At 41.3% G+C, this 14552-nt stretch overlaps 1 protein-coding gene across 1 annotated transcript; it reads right to left on the minus strand.

Annotated features, from left to right (window-relative positions):
- Positions 1-2130: 2130 nt before the first annotated feature.
- On the minus strand, positions 2131-13990 carry LOC136178859 (presequence protease, mitochondrial-like). Its single transcript, XM_065953287.1, has 23 exons — positions 13878-13990; positions 12927-13023; positions 12152-12312; positions 11681-11807; positions 11422-11510; positions 11054-11182; positions 10264-10377; positions 9975-10071; positions 9373-9507; positions 8961-9099; positions 8104-8220; positions 7855-7984; positions 7558-7678; positions 6579-6655; positions 6302-6467; positions 5942-6042; positions 5464-5584; positions 5321-5371; positions 4378-4490; positions 4099-4221; positions 2782-2927; positions 2362-2464; positions 2131-2224 (listed from the first exon to the last, which is right to left on the minus strand). The coding sequence occupies exons 1-23, from the start codon at positions 13976-13978 to the stop codon at positions 2131-2133; spliced, it is 2652 nt and encodes an 883-aa protein (XP_065809359.1). The 5' UTR covers positions 13979-13990.
- Between the last annotated feature and the right edge of the window lie 562 nt (positions 13991-14552).

Genomic DNA, 14552 nt, shown 5'->3' on the forward strand with positions numbered 1-14552 from the left:
TGCTTGTGCACCGTCACCGTTATATTGTCTCAGAAAGACATTTAAAACAGATGTTAAAGTCTTGTCATCTGTTTTGGCGCAAGGGATAAACTTAGAAATATATTCACAGATTCGACTTTCCCGGATCAATAACTCATCAGCGGAACATTGCTCTTACAAAACCGACACCTCTCTGCAATCACAACAAGATAGACTGCGAGCTACATTCGTATTTTCCTCCAAACGAGTCGTCCTCCGCGCTGGGGAACTTGCATTGGCCTCTAAGCCGAGCCGGCTGGTGCTCGAATGCGCAGGGACCATCTGCAAATTGCAATACTGAAAAAATATGATACAGAAATATTCAATAACTTCACCCAGGAGAGGTGTAGTGTCATGAAAATCATTTTACACAAATGTGATCTCACGTTTTTCATACTACATTTCTGAGATTGTAAAATAATACTTTAAAAACAAATTGAGGATTTTTCAATAGCCTATAAATAATCCAATGTTCAATAAAATCCCTTTTGTAAGGTGTAGGGTAAAAGAAAAACCCATTCTGAATAAATGTCCTCCTGCTCTATAAACTACATCACGTTGCTTTGGATAAAGGGCTTTCATGTAATTTTAGTGATTTTTTTTATCATTAAATATGGTAATTAAATAAGTAATAACTATACTATAACATGTTGTAGTGCCATCAAACTCACAGCACACATAATATAAAAGCATTAAGCATGATTTATTTTATGTGTGATGAAATTTTTCGGTGACCCTAGAGCCTACAATGGTGACTTTTTTTTTAATGATATCCATGTTAAAAAATCCCTTAAATTATTATTGCCTTTGTTGTTTCTATCCACTCTGGGCTTTCTGTGTGTGTGTGTGTGTGTGTGTGACATCTCTATAGTGGTGTTTGTGAGTAGGGTCCTGCTGTTGCTGTAGTTTTGGAAGTGGAGCAACATTTTACCTTCATGTGCCGGCAGTGAGATGTGACCGTCCTGTCAGAGTAATAAAGCATTAATTGTGTGCAAAGACGTGTGACTCTGTTTTATTTATCAGTAAATTAGGATTTTAGAAAAGGGAACTGAGGTTAGAGTGTCTGATTTTAAAAACTCAATCATCTCACCAGATGTGTTGACCTGCAGCAATTCTTTGGTTTTATTCACCCTGAGTTTTAAATCTGTTGATTTGTGCTTCAAACCCGATAAAATGGAGGGAAATTGATTTCACCTGTGGTGTTCAAAGACTTGAAAAATAATTGTTAAAACTTCAATTTAAGGTCATAATATTCAACATTCACTAGTGGCTTATTAGCATGCTAACTAGTAGCAAACTGGCTGCTTATTAGTCATTATTAAGCACTTATTAGTACCTTATCTACATGACCATAGTCTATAGTTAACAGGTCATTATCTAAGAGTTTGTTCTCATTACCTTCATGATTACAGCTCATTGATAGAGAGTTAGGAAGTTGTTGAACATGAGTTATGATCTTGATATGCTTTTGTTTACTTCTACCTCATAAGGGTCGTACTGAGGGAAACATATTAAGATCATAATTCATGTTCAAACACTTCCTAACTGAGGAACCAATGAAAATGTGAAAATTGTGGAAAATAGGACCACAGCCTCCATACATGGGGCGTGCACAAAAACCACTAGACTACCTGCGCCCCCACAAAGACCAACATGACCTGACTGAGTGTTTGCACATGACTCAGTTTGTTGTTTGAATTAGACAGAATGGCTCTGATGTTCTTCCTCTGCTCTGAGTTTCCCAGAGTAAACCACAGAGGAAGAAAGTCATTTGTATCCTGCAGAAAAAAACAAAAACACCTGATTGAAGTTTATATAAATGATATATCTCTTGATGATACTTTTGCAATGATCCCAAAAAGAAGAGCTCACTCACATAGTGTATTCCAACATGATCATATATTTCATTAAATATATACAGAATGAAGACGTATCTGAACCATGACAGCAGCTCTCAGTCCTCCTCTTGATATTGTGCGCTTCAGCTTTTTGACTCTTTAATAAAGAATCCTAACCGTAGACTTTCAGCATTCAGTACAGAAGAAGTCGTGCAGCTGTGATTCTCCAGAAGTCCAGTTGAGTATTTAAATCACAAGTTACCTACAGACTGGATTATTTCACGATCCATGAGGGATCTTTTTTAATCGCCTCGTTCTCTGGACCCAAGATAGCAACTCCACACGTCCTCTGACCGACGCCGAGGTATCTGCAGTGAGGGGGAAAACAAGACAAGAGTTAACACTTGATGTGGGAATAAACGGGAACAGTTTGTCAGTCTGTTTTTTCTTTTAGCTTCTCATTCTCTTCATTTCTGAGTTATGTAAGGGGACATAAAGTTTGTACCTTTCAGCCACTTCCACCAGACTTTGGTGAGTGACAGCAAAAAGTCTTTCTCTGTGATTCTGCTTCATCTCATCGGTGACTCCGCTGAGGAAGCGATCCATTCCTGCAACACAAACACAGAGTGAACAAACCAGACGGCTAAGAGATAAAGTGGAGACAGTGACGGCTTTACAACAGAGACGGAGACTAAGTTAATAAAACTAATGAAGATCTCTTCATATCTGAACTTGGTTATAATTCAACTTTTTACTCATCATTTTATTCATTAATCCTTTAAAAGCTTTTAACCTCCATTAAAGACTTCTAATGTTGAAGTTGTCAGTGATGTACTGAGATGTTAAAGCTCCAGAGATCTGATTGGAGGAGGATCAGGTGAAGCATCCTGACAGCAGCTGGAGGGATCACTCAGTCGTTCCTCACCTTTGTCCGCGGGGGCCACAGGCGAGTCTACAGCCGAGAACACTGACAGTTTAGCTTCATCGATGTCCTGCTGGGTGAACTGTCCCGACTTCGCCCAGTCCACACCTCGACGAAACGCAGACAAGGTCTGCACTGAGTTTGGATCCCTTAGAGAAGTACGAGAAAGAAATACAAAATCAACGACACACTGTTCAACTCAAAGAAGATTCTTTTTAAACGTAGAAGTCATTTGGAATATTTTATTACAGCTTCCAAAAACGCCCCATGATGGCTTCCCTTAGTAAATTGTTCAGTCTTCTGTGTCTCTTTTTTTCCAGACAGATCGTCTGAATATTCTTGTAATATAAACATTTTGCATTTTGGACAAAGGGAGGAAGAAGAGGTCACATTTGAGAATATGGCAACAAATCTCTTTCAGGAATTCAATTCAAATTTCATTAGATTAGAACAAAATAAGTGCTGCTGCAACTTTGGTTCTTTCCCTTGTCTCTCCAAAACTTGATTTAAAATACATTTTAAAGGTCACATATTCTGTTAAATCCTCTTCACCATGTTTCTATGTGTCTCTAGTCCGTCTTCAAACCCCCCAATGATGAGAAAAGTCCATCCTCTCCGTCTTCTGCCTGCTCCACTTTTCAGAAAATGTGTGCTCAAAAAGGCCGTTTGGAGTTTTTCCCTTCATGACATCACAAAGAGCAGTAGCCCCTCCCCCAGGTGGGTGACACTCCCACAGCTAGGTGTTTGTTCTGCCCTCTGAGTCTGCCTTCTCACCGTAAACAATAGAGCAGGTAGCGAGAAAGCCTGAGACACCCGAGCACTTCCAGAGAGGGGGTGTGGTCAAACACAGCTCATTTACATATTTAAAGGTACAGACACAGAAACAGTCTGTTCTGAGCAGGGCTGAAATAGAGGGGTTTATAGACATGATCAAATACTGGATCAGAGGGAATTTAGAACAAGAAACTTCACACATGTTTTGAGGAGCTCTGAGACTTATTTACACTGAAGAAGAGGAGGAGGATATGTGACCTTTAACAAAATTCATATCTTGAAGACAACCCAGCCTGCCCCCTTTTATAGAATCTACCTCTACTCCTTCATAAGTACGGAGATTTTGTATGTATTAGATTCCATTAAATACACCTATTAACCAAAATGCACATCGTTTTCTAAGGTTCGAGAAAGCCTGAGTGTATATAAAATATTAAACTTGTTTCAGCCAAGGCAACAAAATGAACTGTTATTGTATTTCAACGTCAGCACAATTTCCACAATGTTTTTTAAAACTTTGTTGAGTGTGGTGTTGCGGCCTCTCACCTGTACGAGTAAAAAGAGAAAAGACCTCCTCCCATCCTGGCCCCGCCCCCGTAGGCTCCTCCCTTCTCCCTGATTTCTCCATGCAGAAACTTAGCCGTCATCATCCTCGCCAAGATGCACAAACTTTAAGAAAAAAAGGAAACAAAAAGTTTTTATTACACTTTAGATGAACTAAAAGTTACACGTAGAAAAAAGTAGAAAGACAAAGAACTGTCCGTGTAAATCAGACTTTTAAAGGAAGTGCTGTCACTCATCCCTGCCAGGTACAGGTGTGGTTACCTGGCGTAGTCGTGGTGGGAGAAGGGTACCGTACGAATACTCTCGCTGATAAAGTGAACAGGGAAGGGAAGCTGGAAGAACGTTTTCATCTGACACGGCTGGAAGTTTTGCTCCTGAAATCAGAGAAGATGATCTTTACTGTCACTGTACAAGTACAACAAAAACCTGTCGGAGCACACCTGTAGAGAAGTAGTTAAATATAGAACATATACAAATACTAAACCCACCAGTATATATACAAACAAAACAGTTATATTATACAATAAGATGTAAACTATGGTTAAAAGAGAGCTGAGCGGTACTGGTGGAATATTGTACTCAGGTATTAAAAAAAAACAAATAAGCGTTATATTTATAATCTCATGCATGCACAGGACTTTGTTTTGAAGGAATGTCTCATAATAAAGGACAAAATAAAATAACAGGTGATCTCACAACTATTGAAATCAAAGGTTCAACTGTTTTGTGTTGGTGTTATTTTGCTTCTTCAAAGATTTTTGACTTTAAAATCTGTATTTCTGCGTTTCTATAAGACGGCCTTTCTTCATCTTTTCCATTATTTTATCTTCTTTAATCTGCAGAGATGGTTCTGCCTTTAATATAATGTGAACTCACTATGGCAGGGATATATTTAGAGGAGTGGTTCTTAATGGGTTTAGCTTTAGGACTCACCACCATCTCCTCCTGCGACCAGAGTTTCTGATATTGTTCAACCTATCAGGTTTATTTTCAATGAAAGATGTTTCAAAAGATGTGACAGGACAAAGATACAGAACATAGAACTTTACAGACTTTTTGACACCATTTTTTTCCCCTAGGAACTCAGTCACGACCCACTGAAAACAGCTCTGTGACCCACTTATGGGCCCCTACCCACCAGTTGAGAACCACTGACATAGCGAGCAAACAAACAGAGAAATGTAAGATGTTCCTGAAAACTTACAGAGATGAGTTTCCGGCTCAGCCCCGAGACATCCGATGGGTCGAGAGGCCTCTTTAGAAAAAAAAATCAAGAGAATATTAAAATCTAATTTTAAGAATTATTCTGCCTGCTTTCATGTTTTGATTTGTTTGTTGATAGTTTACCTCAATAATGTTACTTCTGACCGGTTTGCGCTCCTTTCTGTTGTCAGCCACGTCCTTCATGAAGCTCTCCAGCTGTGCTGCCGTGTCCGACATTTTCTGTGGAGTAGTGTTGATCGCACACCTGTAAGAGACAAACATTTACATTGACGAGCATGTTACAAACAGACCCTTTATATTGAAACCATGTTGCAGTAATTAAAATAACATTAACTGCAGAATACTGTCACTATCTCTTCATCATTCAAAAATCTATCACCATGGAGGCGACCATAGCCTAGTGGTTAGTGGACGCCCCATGTGTGGAGGCTGCAGTCCTCCAAGCGGACGACCTGTGGCTCATTTCCTGCTTTCCCCACTCTCTCTCTCTCTCTCTCTGATTTCTGACTCTGTCCACTGTCCTGTCTCTAAAATAAAGGCCCAAAAAGCCCCAAAACAAAACCTTTTAAAAGAAAACCTCTCCTCAGGTGTAACATCTCACCTCATGTTGTCCGGGTTGAGAAGATGCTTCTTGATCCTGACGAGCGTTCGGATGACTTGGCTGAGGTCGGACAACTCAGCGACCCTCTTCATAAACTTCACCTGAAGTAATCATTGATAAAAGATGGATAAAATATGAAGCGAGAGAATGGAAAAACAAAAAACCTCTTGCACAAAGTAGGAACAAATGAAATTGTCTCTGCTTGTCAGAAAGAAATCATGCTATACTGTATGTCTTGAATCTGCGTCTGCGTAATTTACCTCAAGCTTTAAATCACTATGACAACACTTCTTAAAGCTGACGTGCAGGAGTCAGACACTATCATTTTAGTTTTTTAGGATCAACACTCCAGGTGCATACCTGTTCCATCCCACCAAGCGTCTCATTCAGGTCTCCTGCTGGAGTCAGGTGACGGCCTGCACGTGTCATGGCGTACATGTGGCCCGAGTAGGAGATCCCATTGGCTAACTCCTGTGCTGACATCATCACCAGCACTCTCAGGCGCTCCACCTCGTCAAAGTGGGGGCTGTAGTGGAAAAAAAAAAAAGAAAAAGATAAATATCGAGCTGTCTTCTCAGCCTCCTCGAATTTCAGGACACATTTTCTCTCAGTTTATAAGAAGTGATGGAGGACGTACTTGTTGAATATGTCGCTCCACAGATGAAACATGTGAGGAAGGTTTCTCTCCAGGCAGGAGGAGGACAGGAGGACACCCTGGAACAGAGAACACAGAGACAAGACTCTTCTTTGATTACCTGTTTTATACCGATGTAATGTAACCAGCAGCAGTTAAACACTGAACCAAGATAAATCACAACCTCTGTTTATGTAACACACGATCACTCAGTTTCAATTTCTGCAGCTTTGAGGAGACATTTGATTTTTGAAGACGACGCAGCAGAAAGAAGATGGGTTTCCACAATGCACAAGAATCATCATAATAAAGAACAAACATTTAATTAATATAGAATAAAGTTACTAAATTACATGTGATGTCATATATGAAGGAACCTGACATGGAGCAGCATACTTCATTACTCCATTCATCCATTTTCTTCCACTTACCAAAGGTCAGGTCTCTGTGGCAGCAGTAGTAATTCAACCCAGACTTCTCTCTCCCCAGTTCCTCCTGAGGGATTCTGACGTGTTCCCAGGCCAGTGGGGATATACACAGTAATCCCTCCAGTAAACTCTGGGTCTACCCCGGGGTCTCCTCCCAGTTGGGGCGTGCTCAGAAGACCTCAAAGGGAGGCGTCCAGGTGGCATCCTAATCAGATGGCCGAACCACCTCGACTGGCTCCTTTAGATTTGAGGGAGAAACGGCTCTACTCTGAGCTCTACCAGAATGTCTGAGCTCCTCGCCCTCTCTCTAAGACTGAGCCCAGCCGACCTCTGGAGGAAACTCATTTCAGCCGCTTGTATCCACCATCTTATTATTTCGGTCACTACCCATAGCTCATGATCATAGGTGACCGGTAAATGGAGAGCTTTGCCTTCAGGCTCAGACTCACTCCCTACATCATCTGAAGTATTCTTGTCCAGAAATGTCTCTGTCCAAACATTACTTCTATCCATATATTTGTAAGACTTTTCAAACACAGTAAGCTGGTACTGACCTGCTCGTACATGTCCAGCTGGGTGGAGTCAGGGACGACCTGGGTGGAGACAGACATGCCCCCAGTCCTCAGCTCCATCTGCTGGGACTGTTGTCTGTAGTCCAGACCTCCACAGCCCATCCTGATTTAACAAACAGACACACATGCAATCTTTAAAATGCTTTCAAACACCACCTGTCCAAACCTCACACAAATACAGAAAAGATCAATAAAGCATAATATCTTCAAACTTTTCATATACCAGGTGACACATTTTGAAATCTTGCTCTGGTCCAATCGACTGTCAGGTGAACTTACTTGGTGACAACGCTGCAGAAGAGCGGGACATAGAGCCTGAGGTCCTCCGGCAGTGTGTTGAGACTGCACATGGCTCTGAAGTAAACTAGCCCGTTGGTGGGCTGCTCACAGTACTGCACCGGTACGCCGACTGAAGGAGACAAGGAGAGGAAACATTTTAAGGGGTTTTAACCACAACACTCTGAGATGATTCTTCCTTGTTGTGTATAATGTTTTATAAACTTGTGTAGAGCGGACACTGGGCCGTACCTGCTGTGCTGATCTGAACAGGAGTAACAGGGATCGTGGGCTCAATGTCAGACACTTTCAGTGCCGGCAAACAGGAGGCGTCCTGCGTTTTGCTCTGAGCAGCCAGCAGCTCCAGACCTTTTCCCAAGAAGAAGAAGAAGAACATGAATATGAAACAGACAGTTAAATCAGAAGTGCCTCAATCAAATCCTTCTGAAATGTTTCAACAAGTTTTACTGGTTGGGTCATAAACAGAAAAGTGAATGCAGGTGAAATGTTCTTTTATGGTTTTCCATCAGTAAATCTCTGTACTTTAATGTTTCTAACAAGTCCCCTCAAAGACGGTTTTTAATATTTAAGGCAACTCCTCACCCCCTCGGACTAAAACTGGCAAATGAGACTCAATTCAGTAACACTTTTGTCTGTCTTTGAAAACTTATAGAGCAGCTTTGAATGATTTGCAGCTCAAAAAACATCTTATTTATCTGATACTGGTGTCAATAAAAAACACCTCAAGCCGTTTAGCGCCCTCTGCTGACTCATCCTGGGATTACTCCAACATATGTTTACCTCATGCTCTATAACTCTGCCTGTGACAGTAACACTATATGACTAAATGAGGGATCTAGAATAGGTCAACATGAATATATTCTGTATACAGTCACATTGCAGCGCTTGATGTTTTTTTCCCAGTTATTGTGTTAATCTGATGGTTTATTGGATTTTTTGGGGCTTCAATCAAATCAATCAAGCAGCCAATAAAAGCCTGTTTGCTTCAGACAATTCTGTGTGATTTCACAGAGTCAAGCTCAGAAAGTGTTTTAACAGAAGCAGAGAAACACAGATTTCCTCCGTGGAGCAGTTTCAATCATTTGTACCTTTTTCATAGATGTCTTTTTTGTCGCTGTCTGACAGAGCATGGATCTTTTTCTGGAGCTTCTCCTCCTCGGCTTTGGCCTGTTTCTCCAAGTAGACCTCATCCGGACTCATGGACAGGGTCAGTCTGTGTGTGTTCTCCTGTAGGGGGGGTAATGGGGATTTGAAGAGGAAGAGAAAAAACACAAATGATACAGAAGAGAAAAAACACAAATGATACATGATACATTTTTTTGTCATGATCTTAAAACACTCCAGGGCTGCTGAGGTTGACCTTAAGAGCAGACCGAGTATTTCCCCCTACAGAGAACATTAGTGAGACTTGTAAAAGGTTTATTCTTGTATTTTTTTTTAAACCTTTTTTCACATATTTCTGGATGTTTTGAAGAAAAGTACTTTCCCAGTGTCACACACCTTTAAGTAGTGCTTGACTTTGTCCTGGAGGAAGCGAGGGTTTTCCTTCAGGGTCTGTTTGAACTTGGCAACGCTGTCGTTGATCTGCAGCAGCTCCACCGGGTCGCCGTCGTGGTTCCACGATGACGCAATGTACTAGAAAAAACAAAAAGGTATATACATACACAAACAGCCATGAATAATGAAACCGACATGTGAAACATGCAGCAGAATCCACAAAGCGATTATAACATTACTGACAAAATAAAGCTAATCTAAGTGTCCTGTTTGACTCTTACATTGATGTATAGTGATTAAAACTTTACTTCTCATACACATGTGTAATCCCTTTAAATATTATACTCTCTGTGATTATTGAGTTTACTGCAACTCATCAAAAAAAGGAAGAAATCAGCAAATAAACTGCTGTGAAAACAAGCTCATCTCATACGTTTAGACATGTTTAAAACATTCTGTATTTGTATAGAAATACACAGAGTATATAGTGGTAGAAACACAAGATTTCAGCAGAGACAACATAACTAACATCATCATTCTTCCTGACATATCTCACACATAGAGGTTTATAAATACATGCAGTGTCCTTGTGTTTGTGAACTCACCGAGGCCAGAGACAGGCCGAAGTTTGTGGACTGGTGCTTCATCTGGATCTGGATCTTATGCAGGAGAGCGTCGATTCTTTCCTCCTCAAAGCCGCTCCTGTCGATGATGACGAGGACTCATTTTATCTTATGTGCCGTTTCAATTTCATGTAACCAAGCAACTCATCATCCTTCATGTGCAAGTAGACCTTACAGTTTATGGCTTTATCAAAACAAGCTGACACTTAGAGAGAGCAGGTTTGTAAACATATATTAAAGTCTTAAATACAAAAGGGAGCGTGGGACTTACTCGATGATGTCGTTGATGGTTTGGCTGATGATTTGCTTCACTCTCTCGGTGTCCTCCTCGGCCATTCCCTGCAGTCCTATACTGAACGACGCCTCTTTGGTGCTGCCGTCATATCTGCAGAACACAACATTTCAGAACAATGCAGTACTCTGAGCGCTGTCTGCAGCACATGAGGCAGAGCATCACAGCTCAGCAGCAATATACTAAAATGTTAAATTATCTTTTAATAGACATTTCTAAAAGAAAGTTGTCATCTAAGTAGCTTAGCAAAATCATATAGATGAAAACCCGTCTTTAAAGAGTAACTAAACCCCCAGAGTACAAAGTATCTAAATTTAAATTCCACATTTTGTGTTAGAAATATGCATAGCTACGGCCCTCTACAGGTTGAACCCAGCTACTGCAATTACATTCTTCTATTGGCTTATCTGGTGTTTAGAGAATTGCATGGATTGACAATAACTGAAATCTTAGCGGCTGGCTGTAAAATATTTACAAACGTGCCAAAATGAGGATGTTTATTTTAAAACATTAGAGCCATAACATTCAAATCCTCCAGGGGGCATCATCCCCATCCTCTCCTGCCCCTCTCTGTCGTCTCCATCGGCTGTCTCAGCACTGACAGATCAAACGGTTCTGGACCGTCGTTGAGCCTCTGGATCAGAGAAGTCCTCCACATTAAACCAAACTTCTGTCCTCGCTGCTTCTCCAGCCGTCGCTCTAAATAACCTCTGAGCTTGCTGATCATTTTATTTGTGAGAGTTTGTTACTTTGCGTCCTGCGTACTCACCCTACAACAGAGGAGAAGTCAGTTCCTATATTGGGTTCGATGAGAGCTTTGTAGAAGGGAGAGTTGGGTCCAGAGATCATGAGAGACGACAGCAGGCTGAGGGTGAATCCTTCAAATGTGTCAGTGATGCTGCACGGGGAAAAAAACAAAGAGATTTGAAATATTTCTGAACAATAGGACTCGCTAAAAACTTCACTTTGAATGAAGAGAATTGTTGAGTGAATCCTTTCTGTACTGTAAAGCTCTCAGTCTTTAAAAAGCCGTCGACATGACAACCAAGATGTAGTGAATAAAGAGGAGGATGGAGGCTCTTTTTATGGCTTCTCCCATCTTAATGCAAAATAAAAAGAAATGATTTTCGGTCTTACTCTCCCAGCAGGTAGCTCACACACAGCGTGTTCTGCCGGGCCGGATCCGGAGCCAGAGCGTCAGGGCTGCAGGTCACATGGTCCTCTCTCTGGGGAAACCATTGAGATTCACGACGACATCAAAACGACTAATCAATGCATTTCAGTGTGTTAATATAAAAGCATGCAATAATAAACAGCTGTTGAGATTGTTGGTGTAGTTTTTAAGATCTATTGATCAGTAGAAGTTACAGATGCTGGTCTGGATTATGACACTCACAGGGCTGCTCCAGTGTGGCTGGGGGGGGACCTCTGTGTTCGGGTTGATGCGTTCAAACTTGGACAGAGCTTCCTCTTCGATCTGCTTCAGATGCTGCTCCAAAGGCAAATCTCCATACGTGAAGAACCTGAGGAGCACATGGAGGACACTCTCAGGGGTGTTTTCTGAGCAATTTTAAAGCCTGCATGTTAAATTATTTTTAAGGAATTATGATCATTCTGAAATAAATAAGATCGATAAAGCATGAAACAGACAAACTAGCATCAGTTACCATCAAATTATTAAAGTTTCCTGTGTTTCATATCTACTGTGTCAATGTGAGCCTGCATCGTTCTGCTGCAGGAGATTATTAAATGTAACAAAGAAAGGATTCTGCTGGCTAACACCTGCTCTCATCTCATTTCTTCACAGCACTTTACAGTTTCCTGTCCCTTCTAGGCTCACAGTGTACACGTGTGTGTGTCCATGTACCTGGCGTTGCTGGGGTGGTAATGCCTGGCGTGGAACTGCTTGAGCTGTTCCCAGGTAAGGTCAGGGATGGCTAGAGGCTCTCCTCCTGACACCACAGAGTACGTGTGGTCTGGATACAGCTTGTTCTGGAGGTGCTGGGCGTACACGCGCTCGTTGTCGGACTAATAAAAAACAACACAATCAAACGTTAAACAGTCACTGACACACTCTTATTTCAAAACCATTTATCTGACGTCACCTGTTCATCTCATATCTGGAACTTGTTTCACTGCTGTTGCATTAGGCCCCATGTCCGCCTAGCATTTTATAGATTTTGTTAGCTTTTTCTGAGTGTCTTTGTTCTATTGTTCCCAATGAGGAGAGAGCGTTTGCAGCAGCAGCAAAGCACAGCCTCCAGCGCCTTTCTTCCGAGCGCTCTGCCTAATTTGTGCAGCCGCTCCGAGCGCTTCAAACTAAAAATCTTTAAACTTTTTATGAGGCCGCTGTTGACGTCACCGGCGCTTTTCTTTCAACCAGCCGATCATAAAGTTCATCATCTAGACAAAGTAGGAGGTCAAGCATCCTCCGTTTGTGGCTCAAAGTGACAGATAAAAAATATCAAACAGAGAAAAGCAACGGAGCTGTGTCGGTCATACAGAAGCTGTTGTCAACAGACTGTTGTCATAGAGACAGGACGGACAGCAGCAGAAATATGAGATATCTGAAGCTACTTAAAAGAACACTTTACTATATTGTATCTACGTGTAGAAAGGTGACTTGGAAAGTGTAGACTTACAAAAGCCCCTTTCATTTCATTGAACACCACTCCTTTAAAGACCAGAGGGGAGTTGGGATCTGTTGGGTTTTCATTCTCCAGCCTCCAGCCCTCCTGCCTGCAAAATCAACACAAACAGAAATGAACTAGTGAAGAGCAGATTTCATCAGCGACTGTTTCAAACAAGTGATATCAGAAAGGTCTTGGACTCTTTTAGGCTGGCTACACACTCGACAATATTCAGATCTTAACCTATTTAAAAAACGTGGGAGACCAAAGACATAAGGACAGCTAAATGATTCTAAACATTATAATCCTCCGACTGCACACACTAGACGATTTGACCCGACTGTGAGACCACACACCTGCAGTTTGTAGAAACGAGTTCACAGTGGTGATCCCACAGACACGAGATCTCACAGAAACTTGTGTGATCAAACGTGACTTCAGAAGAAAAACAAATATGGAAGACAGTCGAGACATTAAAAAGCCACTCATGTTGTTACTCAAGCTGCTCTTCTTTTTCTATATTCCTCTTGGCTCAGGGCACAGTTATGTTTGTGTTCACTGGCATGTTTGTGAGCTGTAAAAGTGATGCTCTCTTCGCTCTCTTTTTGGCTACTGCAGGTATTCAGTCGGAGGCAGCCCGATCTGGAATGGTAAATATCAAACATGTTTTTGTATTTAGGATTCCAGATCGGGGAGGCTCTGACTCGATCAGGAGCTGTAAAATAATCGTATTGACACCACACACTTGAGGATTATTTGGACAAATAAAAGGCCCAAAATCAGGCCTAAACTCCCCTAGTGTGAAGCCAGCCTCAGGACAAACAGTCCAACTAACAGAGTTAACAGCTGACTATAAAGACAAAATCTTCACTGAATATTTAAAAGTTGACTTTTGCTACAATGCTATCAAGTCAAATAAATACAAACATGAAACAAATATGAGAAGCAGCAGTCACCACTCACCAGAAATCCTGCTCTCGTAAACACGGGAAGAAAGCTGCATCCAGATAGACCGAGAGAAGATTCTGGAAGTCTTTTCCATTTTGGGTTGAGAACGGATACATGGTGTAGTCACTGGCTGTTTACGAAGGGAGGCAACAACAAAAAAACATGTCAGACATAAAGCTCATCAGCAAGCCAAGAATTAAGAAACAATCATCTGAAAGTCATTTTCTCTTCTAAAACTGACCGGTAAAACTATTAAAAGATAAGCTAGCTAATTAGCTTTTTATTTAACTGTAGGAGGATTATGTGTATGAAACATAAACTGTAAATATTAATGGATTAAGCCTGAGTGATGTCACCCATCTGTTACAGCAGGGGCTCCTGAGGCTCATCGGCAGCAGCCACCATGCTGGAAATCCTGTCTCAGTATAACTTTCTAGACTGAGAGCTGGAGCTGAGGCGGGTTTTAAGCCTCGTACACATCGCGCCCACCTGTCAATCATGTCAGCTACTTGGCTAAATATGGTTAACACATATCGTTCCTTAAATCGGATTTGTTGTAGAAAAATACACTCTCCGTACAGTGTGTGCCCATGTGGACAACAACTAATCCAGGCTGTTAACATATTTATTCATGCTGTAAAAACAGTTTTTTATTTGCATGTGTTGTGTGAATGTGAATTCCGGTGTTCC

This window comes from Labrus bergylta, chromosome 4 (genome assembly GCF_963930695.1).
Source record: "Labrus bergylta chromosome 4, fLabBer1.1, whole genome shotgun sequence".
NCBI lineage: Eukaryota > Metazoa > Chordata > Actinopteri > Labriformes > Labridae > Labrus > Labrus bergylta.